The sequence below is a fragment of the Excalfactoria chinensis genome, chromosome 2 (assembly GCF_039878825.1).
Source record: "Excalfactoria chinensis isolate bCotChi1 chromosome 2, bCotChi1.hap2, whole genome shotgun sequence".
Classification (NCBI taxonomy): Eukaryota; Metazoa; Chordata; class Aves; order Galliformes; family Phasianidae; genus Excalfactoria; species Excalfactoria chinensis.
In genome coordinates this window covers 123119399-123140277 of record NC_092826.1, presented here as the reverse complement: position 1 = coordinate 123140277, position 20879 = coordinate 123119399, and the positions used below count along the sequence as shown (strand labels likewise).

The 20879-nt window shown below is 39.5% G+C and overlaps 1 protein-coding gene across 2 annotated transcripts; it reads left to right on the top strand.

Moving 5' to 3' along the window:
* The first annotated feature begins 542 nt into the window (after positions 1-542).
* Positions 543-18004, top strand: HACD1 (3-hydroxyacyl-CoA dehydratase 1). 2 transcript variants are annotated; one of them, XM_072327518.1, is made up of 7 exons: positions 543-968; positions 4266-4383; positions 5450-5468; positions 5554-5636; positions 8164-8285; positions 10988-11166; positions 12647-18004. In XM_072327518.1, exons 1-7 carry the CDS (start codon positions 841-843, stop codon positions 12727-12729), a joined length of 732 nt encoding a protein of 243 aa, XP_072183619.1. In that variant the 5' UTR covers positions 543-840; the 3' UTR covers positions 12730-18004. The 2 variants fall into 2 exon arrangements, with proteins under 2 accessions (XP_072183619.1, XP_072183618.1); XM_072327517.1 differs by having other exon boundaries at positions 5548-5636.
* Positions 18005-20879: the final 2875 nt, after the last annotated feature.

Below are 20879 nucleotides of genomic sequence, written 5' to 3'. Positions count from 1 at the left end.
CAGCACACATACACAAATCTTATCCTTCAGTCCATCAGCTGGGTTCACTTCAGGTCCTACAAAGGACTTTGTGCCCTTGTCAGGTGTCTGCCTCAGCCTCTTGCATACCCACAGGCTGATCCTGGGACATGCCAGGCAGCAGAGCTCCTGTTCCCCCACTTGTGCTGGCAGCTGACCTCTGGGCTGACTTCCTCAGAGCACGACCCATCCACTCAGCCTCTCACCAAATAATCTTATAGCTTAGCATATTTCTTAAGACCCCTGGTATTTTCTGTTGCTGCCATTTGGGTGGGAATTGCTTAGCGCTGATGAAATTGCACTTCAAGTACTGTGCTCAGTTTGGGGCCCTTCACTTCAAGGAAGACATCAAGGCCCTGGTGAGTGTACAGAGAAGGGCAGCAAAGCTGGTGTGGGGTCTGGGGCATAAATCTTATGAGGAATGGCTGAAGGAACTGGGACTGTTGAGGCTTTGGAACCAGATGCAGGGAAGAGGTGGACTCACCATCCCTCGAAGCGAAGAACTTGTAGGTGTGGCGGTCATGGGTTGACAGGTGGCCTACATGATCTTAGAGCTCTTTCCCAGCCTTGGTGATGGTTCTATGAGGTCAGCCCCTCTGAGGCCGTTCCGCCCTCCCGCCCGCGGGCGTGCCCCGGGAGCCCCACGGGGGCGGAGGGAGGAGCGCACGGCGCCGTGTGAGCGGCGGGCGGCGGGCAGCGGCCCTCGAGGAAGACAGATGGGGTGAGAGACAGCGCGAGGTCCAGCTGTCAGCGCGGCCTCAGCTCCGCCGCGGAGGGAGCCCCTCCTCCCCGCGGCTGTGCGCTCCTTGCCCGCGGGGAACCATGGCGTCCAGCGAGGAGGACGGAAACGGCAACGGCTCTGTGGAGGAGAAGGAGAACGGCAAGAAGAGGAGCCTGGGCGCCCTGGCCACGGCCTGGCTCATCTTCTACAACATCGCCATGACCGCGGGGTGAGCGGGCGGCGGGCGGGCGGCAGCGCGGCGCCTCGGGCGGGCGCGGAGCGGCGGGGCCGGAGCAGTCGGCCCGGGGACGGGACGGCAGCGGCCGCAGGGCAGCGGGGACGCGGCCGCGGGGCGCCGAGGAGCCGCGGTGAGCGGGGCGAGCCCTCGCCTGCCCGGCATTGCCTAATACGGTGCAGCGTTACCAGCAGCGAGCGCGTCATCCCCGAGCCCGTGGCGGAGGTTAAGTATAGCCGGGCCAGGAATGCCGGCGGGGGTGCCGCGCGGGCTGCGCCCACACAGCCTGATCCTTCCACCGCCCCCGGGCCGCCCCGCGCCCTCCGGAGGGGTTCTGAGCTCCCGGCGCTGCTGCCGGGGGTGTCTCGGTGCCTGAGGGGTTCCGGGGCCTCGGCCGGGTTCGCGGTGAGCGGGCCGGAGCTGTGCGGGGCAGAAAGTCCCACAGCGGGGCCGCTCCTGTGGCACTCAGCTCCTGATGTCAGAGCGGCGGTGCGGGGTGATCCGGGTTGGGCTGCAGGCGCTCATGGGCTCGTGTGAAGCTGTGCTTGGTACTGCACGGCACTGTTTAGAGGGGAATGGGTGTCTGTTTTGGGTGAAGAATGATGTGAGCAGGTATTTCCACTTATGAAACTTTGTTCCATTAAGTAATGTATGTCACGTATGTGCAAAAAAGCCCGCTGTTCATTTCCACTTGTATGAGCACTGACTGTTGCCATGGACTTTTATGTGTATATAGAAGATCACTGAACACTTAGTTTTGGGGTGAGGTGCTGATTCCGTCTCTCTTTCTTCCCCCTCCCCTCTACTCTGCTGTCATCCAGGGATTTAGATTTGCTCACCTGCACAGTTTGTGTGAAAGCAGAATATTAAGTGAGAGGAACGCATTCTTTTAACCTTTCTCAAACAAGTTACAATTTAAGTGAAAAATAAAACTTTGAAGGAGAGAAACATTCCAGTGGGGCACCATCGGTAAACGAGAACAGTGAAGTTCTGCAAAGAGTTCAGTATACAAAAGTATTTCTAGAATTGTAACCACCTGTCTGATACAGAAGCACGTGTTAACAACCAACCTAATGCAGAACTGCATTTGATCTTTCTTTCTAATGAAGGTTAGAGGGACACATTCAGAGATAAAAAATGACACATCGCTACCTGGCTCTACTGAAAGTCCCAGCTGAAAATGTTACCTTTGCTACACCTGTTCTTTTTCACCTCCTGCTGGTTTACAGTATTCACTACCAGGGCTTTCCTGAAATACAAAATCAAAGCCACTGAAAGCTAAACAAAATAAATGTCAGAGATTCCAGATCTCCCATTAATTAAGACAAACACATTTGCAGTCTTTGCTTCTGAGTGTAGCCCAAGACTGCTCTCTGCTGACCTTTTGTGACAGAAGAAAGTGTGGAAAGTGTCTGCTTAGATGAGATGTAATGTGACTTCTCAAGCTGCTGCTATCACCATCCATCCTGCCAGCTGGATATAAATACTGTCACCTTCCCTTTGTCACACACTTCATTGTAAAATGGCAGCCTGGCTGTGAAGGACTGGCAGTGAGATTCCAGTAATTCCTCATCTGGCCATGGTGAGAAACAACTTGATTAGTACATTCAGTACATGCAATTAGTACATTCAGATTTAAAATCTCCTATAAAATCTGAGTAATATTTTAGGTCATAAATGTTGTAGCTCTGGCAGACCAGATTCATGAGATTAAAACAGAAGGGGTGAAGGAAGGGAATCATTTCTACATTATAGGGAAAGCTGGCTGTATGTAGAGTTTGACATGCTATCATGGACTGTCGGACTGGACAAAGCAAAGGACAGTGTATGTGCAGGCACTGTGTGTGCGAGTTGTCACGGGACTGGTGCTGAAGTGTGCACCATACGAGGGGAATTCAGAGCTGTTACGATCCATGCAGGACTCACACTGTTACAGCATAGTGTGTCTGATCAGATATCCATCTTTCCTGCTATCTGCTTATCAAGTTTAGCCAGTGTCTTATCTGTAGGGAAGAGTAGAAGAACAGGGAAAGAGTTAAAATTTTATCCAAATGTTTATGGAAATATTCCTCTGAGTATTCATATATTCACCAAATCCACCTCAGAATGTTTCACAGACTCCACTGCTGTTTCTCTTGGGCATTTCTTAGCCACAGCTCATGTTGCTGTACAGCTTTGCTTGCAGTGGCTGTGTGGAGGATAAGAGAACTGAATGATTGTTCCCAACTATCCTCAGACAAGAAGCTAAGCTGACGTTGCTTCAACGTATGTATTTTCATTTTTTAACCCAGAAAATATCACTTGTAGCTCTATCTATGCCTTTAAGTCAATTAAAGACTTTTTATCTTTAGCCTTTGTGGATTTAAACCTGAAGTTTCAAGGATCACTCGGGTGATGTTTGTAAGAACGTTTGTGTAGCTCTGGATTAGCAACAGAACATATGGTACATTCTTTGGAAAAAATTAATTATATAAACATGGATTAATTATATGGAAGCAACTGCTCATACCTTGGGTTATTGCTCTAGATCTGGGGTGAGAGGTGGGAGTCATAACCACTGTGGTTGTGAAATGGGGTTTTTTAATCCATTTTTGTTTGAGATGTCAGTTTGAATTTTATATCTCATTTCACTTTGATTAAAACATACTTTGCTGCGTTTACACTGAGAGGAAGATCAATTGATCCATCTGCTGGATGGAAAAATTAGCCAACACCTTCAAATGCATTAGTTTAATATTCTCTCCTCTGAAAGCCAGGAACACAGAGCATGGATCTGCTTTTCTGAGGTGACTTCTCAGCACCTCTGTGTTGTAGAACAGAAGCGTTTTGGTCACTTGTCAGTTCCTAAACTGAAGTTTTAAGGGGTAATGAAGAATGTGCAAAAGGTGTGCACAGGTGACAGCCTTTTCTGTGTGCAAACTTCAGACCCAAAATCTGAGTTCAAATAACAGTAATCCACAGTAAAGATGTGTGAGGATTTAGTAGTAAAAAATACGTAGTTGCTGCTAGTGAAAAGTCTGTTGGGTCCCTGGGTTAAGTAATTCAACTTAATCCTCTGAAGGTAAACAAATCCTTCTCTATCCTTTTCCAGGTAAAGAGATTAAGAAGTTTAATGTTGATATAACATTTCCTAATATTTAGGTCTAAGGATATTTTTAATAATCTCCTAAGAACACCAACAAGCAGAGACACAAAGGTATTCAGTAAGAACACGTTGTACCAAATTGTTTATATTAGATGGAAAGTTGTAGAATTTTTATTTGAAAGGCATCCATTCTCTTTCTTTCGTAGGTGGTTGGTACTGGGTATTGCCATGGCACGATTTTATATCCAGAGAGGAACACACAGAGGCTTATTCAGAAGCGTGCAAAAGATACTTAAATTTTTCCAGACGTTTGCTTTGCTTGAGGTAAATTTCAAACGTCAGTTTGTTTTACTGGATTCTGCATATCATGGGGAAATACTTTATTAACCCGAATTTAATATCAAAATACTATATGAGTACTTAAGAGTTGTTTTATCTATTATTTGATGATTTTGTTTGTTTTACTTATTTATCTATTTTGTGAGAGCAAGGAGATTTGTTAAAATAAATGAGTGCCTCTTTTGAAACTTAAATCTAATATTGGTTTTAAATCAGATATTTTCTGGGAACTGCTCTGCTTCTGCTTATTCCCAGTCTGGATTGACTTGTCCTGTGTAACTCCTTACAGCAGGGTCTGTACAAGTAGTTCAGAGTGTTTTTGAATCAGTGTGACTTGGGCCAATCGTGCACTTGTGATCTCAATTTATGGTACATCGACAGAATGGAGCTACTGGGTATATTGAGCCGTTATGATTCTTTTCCAGGCGCAGCAAAAAGCTCTTATCAACATTTTGGCTCTTTTTCTCAATCTGCCCATAACATCTGCTGTTCAAACAGCTATTTAAAATCACACAACCAGCTGTCATAGGCTTTTATGCTATTAAACTTACACAATAATAATTGCACTCGAATCTATGACAATAATGAAAAGCACTTTGTTTGCTAAACATCACTGACCAGAAAATAATTCTGAAGATTCGTAGCTACAATTAGCAAAATAACAGTAATTAATTAATCCATAAAAAATACAGAAGTTTGTAAAATTGCTATGCATTTTGCATGCCTTGTATGACCCATCCCACATCGTTCTGTAGAATTCTTATTTGGGTAAGATAATGGGAGTTTACCAGTTGAAAAAATAAACACTTTGCAAGTACCTTAATATTCAACATAGAGAATTAGGGAAATTCATGGTGTTTACACTGAACTCATCACAGCACTGGTTACTGCTGCTTTGATGTGGATTTCTTTTAAAGACTGAAATGTTAGTTGGGGCAAAAAACAACATAAGAATTAGGCCAGAGTTTATATAAAGAATAAAAGCCTGTGTTTGTAGTGCAGATAGTAACATACTGTAAATCAGTAACCTTTAACTTATTTCTGTTTACAGGTAGTCCACTGTGCAGTTGGTGAGTTCTTCCTTTAGTTTCTCCTGAACCAATCAAAACATCAGTTGTGGAGCAGAGATAACATGTTTCTCTTTTCAAGGAATAGTTCACACATCTGTGCTTGTGACTGGGGTCCAAGTGAGTTCAAGAATCTTCATGGTGTGGTTCGTTGCGCATAGTATAAAACAGGTATGTGCAAGAGCAAATTGTTCTTAGTTTTTACTAAGGAGTTATTGATACAATTCTCTTTGCACCAGGGAGACAAATTGCAGACAATACTTACATAGTTGGGTACAGTTCAGAAGTTGGAGTTACAGGACTGAATTCACGTGCTTCTGGGGCTCTGGGTTTTAGCTGTTGAACAGTCCTGTCTGTGGCATCATGCAGGCTGTGGTCTGTATAAGTGAAATCAGTGACTTTTGTTTACCTGCAAACATACCATCCTGTCACACATTGTCTTTCAAGAGCGTAATTTATCCCTTACTGAATGAATCTACATGAAAATTTGTCTTAAATTGAATTCACATGAATATACATGGTTATAATTTTGCAATTTATTTTAGGAAACTTCCCAAGATTTTAATGTAGTGTAATATAACATCAGTATTTGATAGCCTGCATGCTGCGTTGTTTGCATTAAAAATCTATCAAGTTTTTCAGTGTGCCAAAAGCACACTTAAGGTCCTGGATAAATGTCAGTGATTTATTTGCCTGTCTGTAGGTGGTTGTTGTAATTCTAGTGATTTGTTAACAGAATGAAACAAGCAGGCCGCATACAGCTAGAAGCAGGACGTGCATTCTGCTTTCTGTGAAGGGCATGTAAGAATTCAGTGATAGATCTTGAGTTTGTGCTCCTGTATTTCTTTCAGTTTAAAAAGCTGAGCCATTAAACTGACTCACCAGCAGATGGCACATGCCTGTCTGCCAGGGAGATACCATAATGACTGCCTCGGTTGTCAAATCCCTTAATTTCAGTTCTCTACACTTCGTCTTTTCCTTTATTATTGCTTTTTGTTTGTTTCTTTTAAAACATAAAATATGGCTTTCTGGGGTGTTTTTTTTTTTTATGTTAAGCATTTTCAGTGCTTTCTTTTTTTTTTTTTTCTTAATGAAAAACATACCAATTATTAACTATTTTTTTTAATATTGATTACTTTCATGAATGCTGGAATATACTGCTGCTTTTTGCCACTTTTTATCATTTGCAGTGCAGTAGGAATCTTTAGCACAGGCTGTCATTTCTCTTGTCTCCTCAGTCTTCAGTACAGTAGGTCAAGCTGTGTCCAAGCAAACTACATCTAAATGTATGTCTCATTGCATTTCACGCTGTTACTGCTTAGCAGGCATGAATGTTCAGGGTCATGCTTTGTGGTGAGAGGCATGTTAGTGATAATAGCCAGACCCAGATCTCTCTACTCGACTGGAGATTTGCAAGGCAACAAATAGGAATTCTCTGCATACTTATTTAAAGCACTTCTGCTCGGATTCAGAACTGTGGCATGAATCCAAGTTTGGGTTATCAGTGTTTGTCTGTAATCACATGAGGCTAAGAACAACCTAATTCTGTCTTTCCCTTTGCTTATCTGCTTGTGGTTGCTGTTTGTTCGTGAGTTTGAAGATATTCTTCTATCTCCTTTCCATTTTGTGGATGTCTGTGAGATCCTTTTACTGAAGGTGCATCTTCTTTGACTGACACACTGAGGGTGCAATTTTATGAGATGATGATCACTTACATCTTTATGATGTATTAAACTTTGTCACCATGTTGTATTTTATTAAAAAAAAAAAAGCAATTTCCTTTTTTTTTTTTTTTGTCATTTTAACAAGATTATATTACTTTATTTTATTTCAAGACATCTCTGGAGCTCTTCAGCCTTCGGGTATGGAATTATGTTACAGAATTCCGCCTTCTACCGAAAATTACTTTTAAACCACAGTAACTTGCATGTAATTCTTCTCAGAATGTAGTGCTTGTTCTCCATGTGCCTTCTTTGAATTTGAGGACTTCTGTTTATTTGTTCACTTAGAGTGGAAAATAATAGATATTTTGAAGCAGCAGATAAACGTGCTACCTACTGGTGAGGCAGTTTAATGACTCAGAATGTAAATCTTAAACAGAAGAGTTGAACAGTTTTACCCCATACTCCTAATATAGGAAACCACTCTTGAGCAAATGTCTGTTTTTCTGCTCCTTGACTATCTTGCAGCCTGATTTCATCTTCTGCTACTAAGTTCAGTTAGTAGACTAAATAATTCCTTTCCTCTAAAATTTCATGGAGGTTTAGATTACAGAAAAGTAAGAGAAAGTCTAGGAGACAGACAGTAGTGAAACACGGAATGGGTAAAAGCTGATCATGAAAAGAATACATATTAGGTAGGATTTTCAGTTTGCTATTTTGAGGAGCAATAAACAAGCAAGTCAAGAGAAATAAAGCAGGAAGCAACAAGGAGAAGGAATAAGCTCAAATATGGTTCTGTTTTTCTAAATTTGCACAGTGGATAAAGGCTGCTCAGTTTACAAAGTGTATGTTAGTAAATACATGTGTTAAAGAACACCTTGTAGTAATTGTTTCAGCATGTCACTTTTATGCCAAAATTGTCTTTCTTTACAAGATGTTAGTTCTGTTCCATATATCTTAAACAGAAGTCTTGTTGCAATTTACTCAGAAAAGAATCTTAAGGATGAAGAACGTGTCGGTTCTTTATACTTCTGCAGATCCAGAATGAGGAGAGCGTTATTCTTTTTCTGGTCGTATGGACTGTGACAGAGATTACTCGATATTCCTTCTACACATTCAACCTGCTCAACCATTTGCCATACTTCATTAAATGGGCCAGGTGGAGATGTCTTGCACTTCAGTTTGTCATGGTTCTGTGCATGTTAGTTTCACGCATGCTGAGCTAACACACAGGAGAGCAGATGTTTGAGCTTTGGTTATGTGTCTGCGGAGTGCAAGCTGGTTGCTTTCTGTACTTGAGATTATTGTTAATCAGATTAAAATGTTAAAAACAGTTAGCTGATATTTTTGGATGTGATTTGTTCCTTGCTTTCTGTGTCTTGTGGTCTAAACTTTGTTTTAATTTACTTTCATATTTCTTCCTTATCTTTGGAGTCACCTTTTAACTTACAGTACGACTCCTTGAGAACCTTCTGAATGTGATGCCTAAAATCAATCACAAACAAGTCTTTGTAGACTTAACATCATTGAAATAATGGGAGCTGCTGTCACTTTTTTTGATAAATCATATTGCTGCGTAAGAAGTTGTGCTCTATCAGAGCTTTCGTAACATTGCATTAATGTAGTGAAGCTAAATATTGACATAGTTTAGCCCACATAAAATGTGTGTTCTGTATCAAAACTGCTTTGATTTTGAATCACAATTCAGGTCTGTCACTATACCAGATAAATTAAAAACACTGTGTGCTTATCAGGAGATTTAATTGGAAGAGTAACATCCTGTGTAGAGTTCAAGACAGACTTCCACTGTCAGAAAGAAAATACGTTACGTACATTTGGCATGGGTGATATGTTCATTTGACGAGTTTGTTTGCATATCCTCCTTGCCTGTGTTTTGTAGATCATGCAGTTCTGATCCTTCTAATGCACTTTTTTGATGTGTCTAATGATTATGCTCATTCTTAAAATACATGATTGTTTTTGCTAATGCTGAAGGTGGTAGGTTTGGTAATGTCTAAGCAACAAACATCAAACTTACAAAGAATCAGATCTGGTTTCATTAATGTTTTTTTTGTAGGCTTCAGAAGGAGAAATGCATTCAGAAATTACTACATTGACAGTGAGGCTTTTTGCCATCAAGTCAGTGGATTTCGAATGGTTGAATTTTTGTTTCCTTATAATATGCAATAGTGGGAGCTGCCATTCTCACAGCAGAGATGTTTTGAGAAGTACAGAAACAAAATATTTGAAAATATTCTCTTTTCCTGGAATTCAAAATATCCCATAAAGATCTGCAGAGAATCAAACTGCACAACGGAGCAGAAATTCAGTACTCCCAAGGAGCTGAACTTTTCTAATCTTTAACTCATTTAATAATTTTAAAACATTTACCCGTCCACAGTCAATGGCAATGGTATAGGTATGATCTAAATGTTACCTTAGGATATTTGCTTTGTTGTTGTTTGGTTATTTTACTACACAGAGACAAGCCGTGCATAAGTCATGGCAATAGTGCCTGCCTATATCTCATGTATCTGCTCTCTGACCCGTGAGTCCTCAAAGCCCATTGGCTTCTAAAAGGATTTCATGTTCAGCTGCTACCATTTTGGATCTCTTCTCTTTTGGTCATGTAGTGCACACTGGATACTTCTCACACACTCTATATGATGGCTCATTGCTGTTCCTCTGTGTGGACTCCAGAGCTGTTCCTTAGAATCTGCATGATGCATAAGGACATCAGAAACCCTGTTGATTACACAGAATCATAGAATCATAGGATTACCCAGGTTGGAAAAGACTTCAAAGATCATCAAGTCCAACCACAGCCTAGTACTAGGCTAGTACTAGGCTAGGCTGTGGTTACATAGTACCCTAACAACCCTCTGCTAAATCATATCTCTGAGCACCACATCCAAACGGGTCTTAAACACATTCAGGGACAGTGACTCAACTGGTTGACTCACTGGGGAGCCTGTTCCAGTGTTTAACTACCCTTTCTGTAAAGAAGTGTTTCCTAACGTCCAACCTAAACTTACCTTGGTGCAACTTGAGGCCATTTCCCCTTGTCCTGTCACTTGTCACCAGTGAGAAGAGACCTGCCCCACTCTCACTGTAAGCACCCTTCAGATACTGGAAGAGAGCGATAAGGTCTCTTTTTCATCTTTCATTACGTCTACACTTAGGTGACTTATGGCATTCAAGCCACATTTTCTTTAAAATCAGAGTGTTTGCCCCTTACTTGAACATGTTCTGCCTATTTTGAAATGGATCTGATAAATTTTTGGCACTCTCATTTTCTTTCATTTTTAATTTCCTCTAATGGTTAATGTTACTACTACCACTATTAGTGTAACTACTACTACTTCAGTTCCCCACATGGCAATTGGTAAAACAGGCTTCTGTTATTTGCCACCATTTCCAGTTTCTTCACATAGACTATGATACGTAGTATTGACATGGTGTGTGTGCACTGTGGCAAGGATGCATAGCATTGTCTGAATTTGGGATCCAGTTCTGCTCTTAGTCCTATCTTTGACAGTGGGAGCAAGATCAGTAAATGAAAAAATACATAAAAAACTACAGTATTGGAGAGTAAAAATTCAGGGAATGATTTTTTTAGTGTGGCACAGATGCACAAATTCTGATATTCTCTGTTTTCAAATCAAAAGCCATGGGAATACGTTCTTTGTAAACAAAAGTAACTCTATCAAAAGTAACTGAAGCTGTTGTTCTGTGCCTTCTCAGGACACAGTCCTTGATTTTAATGAGTGAAGCAATGCTCTGACCTATTGCAGTCTTTAAATTCATGAGGCATTTCTCACAAGATGTTTTTCTTTCTTCTTCTTTTTTATTTTAATGCAGATACAACTTTTTTATCATTTTGTATCCTGCTGGAGTTGCAGGTGAACTGCTGACTATATATGCTGCTTTACCTTATGTCAAGAAAACGGGGATGTATTCACTGAGACTTCCCAACAAATACAATGTCTCCTTTGACTACTATTACTTCCTTATTATTGTCATGTTCTCCTATATACCATGTAAGTATTAATTAGCTTTAATAACACTAATAATGTAGTAATCGATGATCAGCAATGTAGACAACGCAGCCTACAGTTAAATTTCCTGGATGCTTTCTACTCTAAAAGCCTGCTTTCTGTTGTTCCAAATGTTGCTGTGCTTCAGTTGTTTAAACAAAATTTTACTTTCTGTTATCAACTTCAGAGCATCTTAAAAGTTTCAGTGAAAAAAAATATATATATCTAAGGTCATGGGTAAGTAAAGATCCTCCTTTCTTAAATACAGAAGTGTCTGTAGTTGTCTCTGGGAATTTCTAGTGCCTCTGCTGCTTTGAAGCAATGACTTACAAATTTGCTTGCAAGATCCAGATATTCACCACCTTCTTCTTGCTATTAGTATCCATTTATGTGTGAACTTTGAAATCACCATTTGAGCATGCTTTGGAAAAAACATGAAACAAAATTCTCCAAGATTTCACCTTCACAGAGACCCACAGAGACCTTGCCTCAAAAACTTCCCTGCATGTACTTCAGTCCCGTGTTTAAGCAGATCTTCCTCATACCCAGATACCAGCAGCCACCACAGATCAGTTGCCTGACAAGAGCTAGCCTAGGGAGACCATCTGTTTTGAATTTCTGCTGTTATTTTCTCTGTCAGCCAAACAGTGCAGACAAGGAGAAAGCAACTTGATTTAGATACAGCACAGTGACTGCTAGAATAAGGCTTGAGCAAACTGGGCAAGTAGAATATTTTAGTCATTCTGGACAATGAGGCCAGGAATAAAGGAAGAGATAAGGGAGAGGCGCTGAGGAGCTGGAATATTGAAGTTAAAAGGAGCTGTGTTGTGCATCTCTAAAATGTAAAATTTCCTTCAAGAAACTGACTGAAAATTCTGGACTTTGACTGTATGGACACACAGTACGAGGTGGTTTTCTTTTTGCAAGAAATTATGGAGGCCAGTAAGAGAGATTTATATGAGTAAGCAAAAGTTTTGATAACTTACTAACAGTTTTACAGTTATCTGCATAACTTCATGCTTCAGGAACAAAGCCAGTTTTCTATGCATTAAAAATAATGATGAAATGAATCAGAAGAAAGGCAACACAGTAAGGCCAGGAGAAGGACAGAGCTTTACATGCTTGGACAAGTAGGGTAAATTTGGATCCTCCTCAAAATCTATGTTCAAATGTTATTTCCTTGGAACAGGTTTGAAGACTTCAGACACTGCTAAAAAATGGTTCAAAGACAATTTTGAAGGGAAGATCCCTAAAAACATTATTCCTTTGGATGGTTGGGAGGGCTTTGTCTGACTTTTGAGTAATTACTGTTTCAAACTCATTGAGAAATTCATGACTCTGTTACTTGCCTTGACCAGCTGTGGCACATCGTGCCATAATATTTACTTGGTTCGTCATTCTGAAAAAGTGTATTTTTCCATAATGTGATCTGCTGACTTATTTCTTTTTCATCTAATTTTCTTTCTTTTATGCTTTGATCAAGTATTTCCACAACTCTACTTACACATGCTGCGGCAGAGAAGAAAGGTGCTTCACGGAGAAGTGATTGTAGAAAAGGACGATTGAATCGAGCCATGTAATTATGGTGCTTTTAATGGAAAAACAAGGGTAAAAAAACAAAACTTCCTGTGATTTTTCTGAGTCCAAGTTTTGAAACATGGAACAAGAATAAACAACTATGTATAAAATAACACGGACTGTATTATTTATACCGTTAATATATCATCAGGTTACCTTTTCATTTCTGGTTTCACTTTGATTTTTAATTGTTTATTTCTTCAAACGTATGGTTTTCTTATTTTCAATAGGCTGACAAATAGCTTTAACAAATCGAATAGTTGGCTAATGTGCTTTCTATTGTGAAAGGCTTGTTATGACCTGTAGTCCTCATCAAGAACAGAAGGAGAGTTGATGAGCTGTATTGAAAGTGTGTCTGGAAAACAGAGCATAAATTAGGTAATGATGTGTTTCATAGACTAGGGGGCTTAAATGTTATTTAAGTTGTACTTTAAATGATACCTTTGCAATTATAAGTACTGTTAGTGTGTTGTTCAACATTCTTTGAATGACAAGATCACACTGTAGAATTCCAGAAGGATTTTTGAAAGGAGCTGAATCTTTGACTGTTGGTACAAGTTTGGATCTCTCTGTATTTTCATTTCTAATTGAAAGGAAATGTCAAATAATAGAGACAATATTATCTGGTTGAAAGTTTATGCTGAGCAGTGGCCATGACCAGTCTTTCCACGGTCAGTGGCTGGAACAGGAATCATATGCAGAGGAAGACTGAATGTCAGCATGCTTCCTATTCTACTTTTAACTATGTATGCAGAAAAATGATGGTATGGCATTTAAAAACTGTAGCTATAGTGAGATATTTTTACTTCCCATAATTAGTTAAGAGGCATAAAATATATTTGAAATAGTGCCTTAAAATATAAATCGTGCTTTGAATCATCCCACTGTGCAATTTTAATTGCTCCCTCCCCATTAATTGTTTATAACGGTATTATGTAATGCTAATTAACATCCTCAATAATATGCAAGAGGGATCTATGGCATATTAATAAATGTTACAGATGACACTGTATGATACCTGAGTGGGAGAAGTCCAACATGTGGATTAAATATAGGCAGGACTTGGACTCTACATAAGAGAACCAAAGCAAACATAATGCATTCAGAGAAACTTGGATACTTAGTGAGAGAGGGAGAGAAGATTGAAAAGTACTAATGTAATAAGGAGACTTAATAGAACAGGCAACAGTATTGCTTCCAGATTCAGTGATTTAAAAAGAAGAGTGTGTTACATGCAGAAGAGGTGCATCAGGCAACTGGAAATCAGAAAGCAGAAATCAGTGATAATTGAGGTCATTTCTAGAGTGCTGTCCTATAGTTTGGGTCTCTTGGGAGGGAGGAGTAGAGTCAAGCTTAAAAAAAAAAAAAAAAGATCAGAGAACAGTAAAAAAAATTAGTTGAAGTATGAAGGAAGTCAGAAAGGTTGAATCATTTAGTGTGTATACCTGCTTTTCATGTGACAAATGCAAGTAAAAGGAAGAGACTTTGTTAGGATGAAGGTGTAGCTAGAACTGATTATGTATCCAATGAATATTTAGAGAAAGATCCTACCAGAGCAATCAGTTTGGTTACAGAATGATGCAGTAAAGCTTAGCCATGCTTACAGTTTCTTGGAAGATTTTTAGATGTAATCCAGTACTGGAAAATAATGTTTCTTCGGACAGTGTTTGTATTACGTACTTGAATAGGCAGTCTCCATTCTTAGCTTCAATGATTCTACAGTAGTACAACTTATTTTGAGAACTGGAGATACGCGTCTTTTTCTGAATGCATCAGGTAATTTGATGGAAAAGGAAGGATTTACAATATCCCAAAGTCTCAAATTCCATTTTGTGCCTTAAATTTTTCACACTTACGTGTCTTCTTTACATGGAAACTAGATTTCTTTTGAATGATAGTGTGGACTTGAAATGCAGTAGTTCTATTCCTTAGAATTTTGAAAGGCATAATCTTTATATTTTTAGAACCAAGGTGCTATAAGTTAACTTACTACTTCTCACTTTTATATGTAACTAAGTATTTAAAATATAAACCACATTTACAATACTGATTAGCAAAATGCTTGTGTTACATGTTCGGACTAGCAGTTGTATTTGTCCCTAGTTCTTAGAATACAGTTTTATACACTTTACTTGTGTTTTGATCCATGAGGAGCAAACACTGTGGCAGTTTATAGAAGTATTTCTCAGCAAGCAGAAGAGTGTGATGAAATACAAGTAAATGCAATTAGATGAAGTTATGTGTCTCTTTTCTTCAACTGTCAGGGCAGCTCACTGAAGACCATAGCTATCAATTTCATGGAAATGCGTTGGATACTTTCAGTACGTGATTTTGAAATCTTTTCCTGGGTGAGGTATTCTTTCTGTAATAACAGGAATACCTGGGCTCTGTTACATTTGTTTTCATTGTGGTTTAAGGCTCTTATCACATGGCAATCTAGGATCTATTTTTATATCCTTTTGTATATGAAAAAATACAGCATTGTTTGCTAAAATCTTTCTCGTCAAGCAACAGCGTAATGATGGAACTTAAAAAGTAATTTACAACTCCAGCAAGTCTTGCTAAATGATTCTTGAATAAAGCGAAAAATTACTTTTATTGCATTCAGTGTTGCATAGACCAGAGAGATTGTCATGTAGATTGGTTTACTTGTCATGGACTTCAAAATAATAATAAAAAATCATCTTTTCTTCTTCTTCTCTTTTGATTGAAGTCTGCATTGAAGCCTCAGTGTATACCTTTTGCTTAGTATGTCCTCCAGCGTAGTGAGTGCAGTCCTCTTAACATTGACTTACAGGGGCCAGGATTTTATCCTGCGTAGCCTACTTAAACTTCAGTATAACACCGTCAAACATTTAATTAGCTTGTTCAATGGATATAAAAATTTAAGTATGATTTTCATATGGTGCTCTCTTTCCAGCTTATTTTTGCCACGTACCATTTTTGTATTCCTCTGCAATATGCCTAGTTTTCTAAAGCATTGAACCCCTCCTGTTTATGAAAGATTCGTGTGTATTCAAGCATCGGTGTCTATAATGTTTTCATGTATGCTTTAACAAATTGTTTGTGTAAAGGTATTTTCTTACTTGTGCTATATGCACCTTCTGGAATGGATTAATGGATTAATTATGTCCTTAAGGGTGTTTTTTCGTTTGTTCTTTTTCATGACAAAACCTAGGAATAGGGCTTTGGAAGCGGATTCATAATTATCAAGTGCCATTTCTTATTACTGGTGGTACTATAAACACCTGATTCTTTTGATAAACTCCAGCTGAAAACTTTTGGATTTCTTGAGGTTCCCCTCAATATTCACTAGGAAAGGACAGACTGAGTGAACTGCCTCATTTCACAGCTCCTCCCTGCAAGTCTGTAAGCCAGATCCTGACATCAGGATATGACTGGTACAAAGAGGAATAATGTTGGGAAATTGCATCCTGCACATAAGCTGTCAAGAGGATCAGTGAGGCTGTTGTGAACAGTGGTTGATATGCGTCATTTCTCTCACTTCTGCCTATGCAGGATTTGAGAAGAGAGGCAGCTAGACATGCTCTCATGCCTTCTGCATAAGGAACTAATGGGATCAGCTGAGAGGATCTCTGTGCACAAAGGTTGTGCTACAGAAAGGTTTTGTGCTTCACTCAGCTGTTTTTATCTGCATCTATACCCACATACTTTTTGAACTGCTGTTATTCCAATACAGCTGTATCACACTGCTGTCAATAACATGGTTCAGAATTAACGATCTTGGAGAAATTGTATCCTTCTTCTCATAACATAACACTCAGGCAGGTCCATGATGACAGACAGATTGCCTGGTTAACAAGGAATTGAATGGAGACCTTTTCTGTCAGCAGAAGGAGCCTACCTTTTCTTATCTAGAAATAAATATATGCATTTTAAATCTAGGTCTAGCTACTGATCTGACTGTGGTACTTGCACTCTTCATACCAGCTTACCTTAGCAGGTATTTGGATCTATCTTTGATTATTAAATAGATTAGAATGAAAAGAATTAGAGCCATTGCATTAATTGTGATTTAAAGTAGCTGCTGTATTAGCAGTTTATGTGAATCAAGCCTTTACTTAGTCTGTATTAGAGAAAAAAAGGAAGGAAAATTAATGCAAGTATAGAAATAAGTACTCTGCACAAGACAGGGGGCTTCGTAAATCAAACTTTCTATGCAGAGAAATTGCGGTTCCTTATAACTAATTGGTTGAATGTGTTTTTGAATGAAAAGATGGAAAGCTTTTCTGACAATTAAAGTTTATTTCAAGGTGCACGCTTTAAAATGGGTTTGGAGATAATGTATTGCTGATGAGCAGTTTACAGTTCACAGTGAACATACATTTTTATAGATGATCTGTAGCCCATTATGGTGTTTTGATCTATATTGTAACGACTATTTTAGAAACAAACACCGTATGTTTCTGCAAAGCTCTTGTGTTCCCTTGCTCAAGTTAACTTCAGTACTGTCTGTGCCTACTAAGCTTTGCCAGGGCCATTGTGCTGGAAGGTTAGCATCTGCCAAGAATAGTTCCTTGAACTTGCTTTCACAGTAGCACACCTTAACAGTGCTTGGTACTTTCGGTTCAGTATCTGGTATTGTAAGCCACTTCCATATTGAAGGAGCTTGCATACCTTCAGTAGGACAGAAAGTTTTGGTTCATCCTTACTGCCAGATGCCAAAAGCTTACCAGTGAATTCTTATGTTGCAGTAGTGAATAAGTCTGATAAGTGAACATAAGTCTGTATCAAGATAAACCGTAGAGAACTTGAATGTTGGATAACTGTCGCTGCCTTGTAGGAACTTGCTGTCTGCAGCCTGCAGCTGCTAACGGTTTTAGAGTTCTCAAATGTAAATGCATGCTACTTTCTCACATTGTATCAGCTGAAATGTTGTCTTTTTGTTCACAGTTCTCTTGCTGCTCTGTTCGGTCTTGAATGTATTTTATGTCCTTTCAGTTGATGGCTTTGTAAAAGTGTAAGTACAGAAATATTTATCGAAGTGTATCATGTATAGAATTGTACTTAAAGATTCTTAAAAGTGTAAATGCGCTGCAGCTGCTCGTTACTGTTATTTTTCCTGAAATATGTTATCGTTAGCAGTTTACACAGACAGGAAAACACATAATATCATACTTTTAATAACTTATTTATTTGCAAGGATTAGAAGATTTGTTGAGTTAGAGATTCAGATATTTGTTTTAGAGATTGTTCGTACTGTAGCACTGTAGATATTCATCATCAATTAAAAGATGTTTTAAACTGTGTTCTGTTTGTTTGGTACTTTGTATGTGTTGGGTTTTTTTTTGGTGTGATGGTGTGTAAAATCAGTTCACACAGCGGTGCGGAGTATTACGCCAAACTGGTTTCTGTTTACAAATACTTTTTTTTCTTTGTATCTGGAATTATTTCACAAACCTTGAGATCTCAAACCTTCCTTTTTGTATTGAAATCAATTCCATTTAAATAGGTAAACATGGGTGGTAGATTGGTTTCACTTCTCTTTAACAAGACAGAACGATGTAGGGCATTAAAAAAGGCATATGCATCTGTCAGCATGTATGAAGACAGTTGCATTACAATGGTCCTGAAATAGGTATTGCAATAATGGATATTGTGATGTTTTGGAACAGAGCTTTTGTGGTATTAGCCTTTGAAGGTGGAGTCAGTGAAGATCTGTCTGTCCTTGCTGCATGAATAACAACGACATTGCAGCTAGAAGGATTTTGTTGCCATGACAGTACTATAAAGCAGTATGTGAGCATTCACATCTACCTCTTTTGAGTTAGGAATCAAGTGGTTGTAACCCCGAGGACTTTAACTGCATAGAAAGGCTAAATCCTGTTAGTCGGAGTTGTTGTAATGGAGAAGGAAAGTAGCAGAAGTAGAATCTAATCTAAATTTATAGGATAGGATTGATTTGTCCTGGCCCATATCAAACCAGTCTGATTTCTGCAGGAGCAAGTGGAACACTGTCTGCTGATCTCAAGAGGAGCATGGTGGGACGTAACGATTTGCATATACTGTATGAATCTAGATTCAGCAAGAAAATGTAGGCAGTAGCTTCCTTGTTAGCACCTCCTTGAGAGCACGTGCTGTTGCATGGTGGTTCACCTGCCTACAGCTTTGCATCATGAACCAGTTCTTGGTGCCTGTGGAATGCACCAGGAGATCAGAAAATCTCCAGCAGAACACTGCTGTTGCATTATACCAATCAGCGGAGTCACAGAATCTTCCTACGTATATCTGCAGAAGTATCTTTTATTTCTGAAATCAATTTAGGCCCAGTGACATATCTAATTAAAAATAGGCAGGGTAGATCAGCCCTCACAGCTGCTTTGACATTCCTGGCTTGGAATGCTGTCAGAGCAACTTTGATTTTCATATGCAGTCTCTTGGCGGTCACTGCTCATGCTGCACTCATAAAATGGCACTTTGCCTTCCCTTAAGTGGCTGTTCCAGGTTCAGTAGAACAAGTTACAAATAATAAGCTAAAAAAGATTCAGATGAGTATACTGCTTCACACCCCAAGCACTCTTCTGCCCTCTGAAGTGGGTGTGTAGTCCTTGGTGTGTAGCCAAACATATGTGCCTCTCAACCTATCATATTTGAAGTTGCGGCATAAAATGGAACAGACCTTCAATTCATGAAGGGAAGGAATAAACTGGAGTTCCAAAGACGACAGATTACAATCTATTGTGTAAATTAAGTCTGGGAAAACCATTAATATCAAGATTTCACTCAGTGACAAAGAAAAAATTGTAGATCTTGCAGCTGACCCTTGTAGCCAACTCAAAGCAAATACTGCAACATCGCTTTTTTATTCCAAGTGAGGTTATATTGCTAAGAATATTAATCCATAATTCTTTTCAGAAGGGTCTTTTACAGCAGTTATCTGGGACGACTTCAGTTGATTCTACTGTCCAGTCTCTACAGCACAGCCAGCGAAGTGATGGAGGGGTCTCTCTCTCAGGAAAAAATATGGTCCTAAAAAGATTCCTCTAAATGTTCATGAATAGAAATGTTGTCTACTCGCAAGATAGGAACATCTCTGAACATGTTCATACTCTAATGGAGATTAATTAATTAATTTGTTCTTCACGCTTCTTACTGTGTTTTATTATATTGTGTTTGAAAAGGATTTGGAAATCTAGAGAACAACGCACAGCTGCTAAAGGATGATGGTATTAAACCTTTAGGAAGTTGATAATGTTTCAACAGGAATAAAGCAGAGGAACGAGGTGACTATTCTCAAAACAGTAAAAACAGCTCAGATCGTGGCTCTGTTTGATCCATAGGCAGTGACTGCCCTTGTCTGTTACCTGATGAATTCCCCTACGTTCATACTTAGCACTGAGGAGTTCCTGAGAAAATGCATAGGCATCTTTATTACTAATAGAAATGTGTCATTGTCACGTGTAGCTCAGCTTGGAAACAAAGTGGGAATGGTTTCTCTGTTTCTCAACCCTTTAGAATGGAATGATTGTCTCATGGTAAAAACCCATTAGACAGTGTTGCCAAGATGTTGTTCATCTGCCATGAAACCAGAAAGGAGCTACTTTTTGAATGATTATTTATATTTTCCACTTTTTTTTGTCTCTGCATGGGAATGAGCGTGTGGTCAAGAAGACTTTAAGTTCTCTCAGTGCTTCGCTATGGATCGGCGGTAGTGCACAGCTGGAAGAATGCCACGTTGTGGTAATCCTAAATCAGTGCAATGACTGCATTCTTTAGAAATACCTTCTTGCAGTGACTGCTTTCCTTTTTGTCTTGTATCCTGATCAGAGCAGGATCAGGAGACAGAACAGTCACGAGATCTCCTGGAAATTCCACCTTTTTTGTCAGTTCTGAGTCCTTTGAACACTTGCTGCAATCCTAGAGCTATTAAAATGCTGGTGGGGGTAACTCAGTCACCTGCCTGTTGTTCATAAAGTATCTCACCTTCGAGCACAACTATAGCCCATTTAATTTTTGCACTGCCAGGTCTGGCACCATGTCCTGCTCCACAGCATACAGACAAACAGTGGCATTAGGGGGCAGAAGACAGAGTGAGCAGAGAAGAGTGGAGCTGACGATATGTGGGGCAAAGAGTGGCCAGCTGTAGGCCTGTGCTGAGGATAGCATGCAAGATGTAT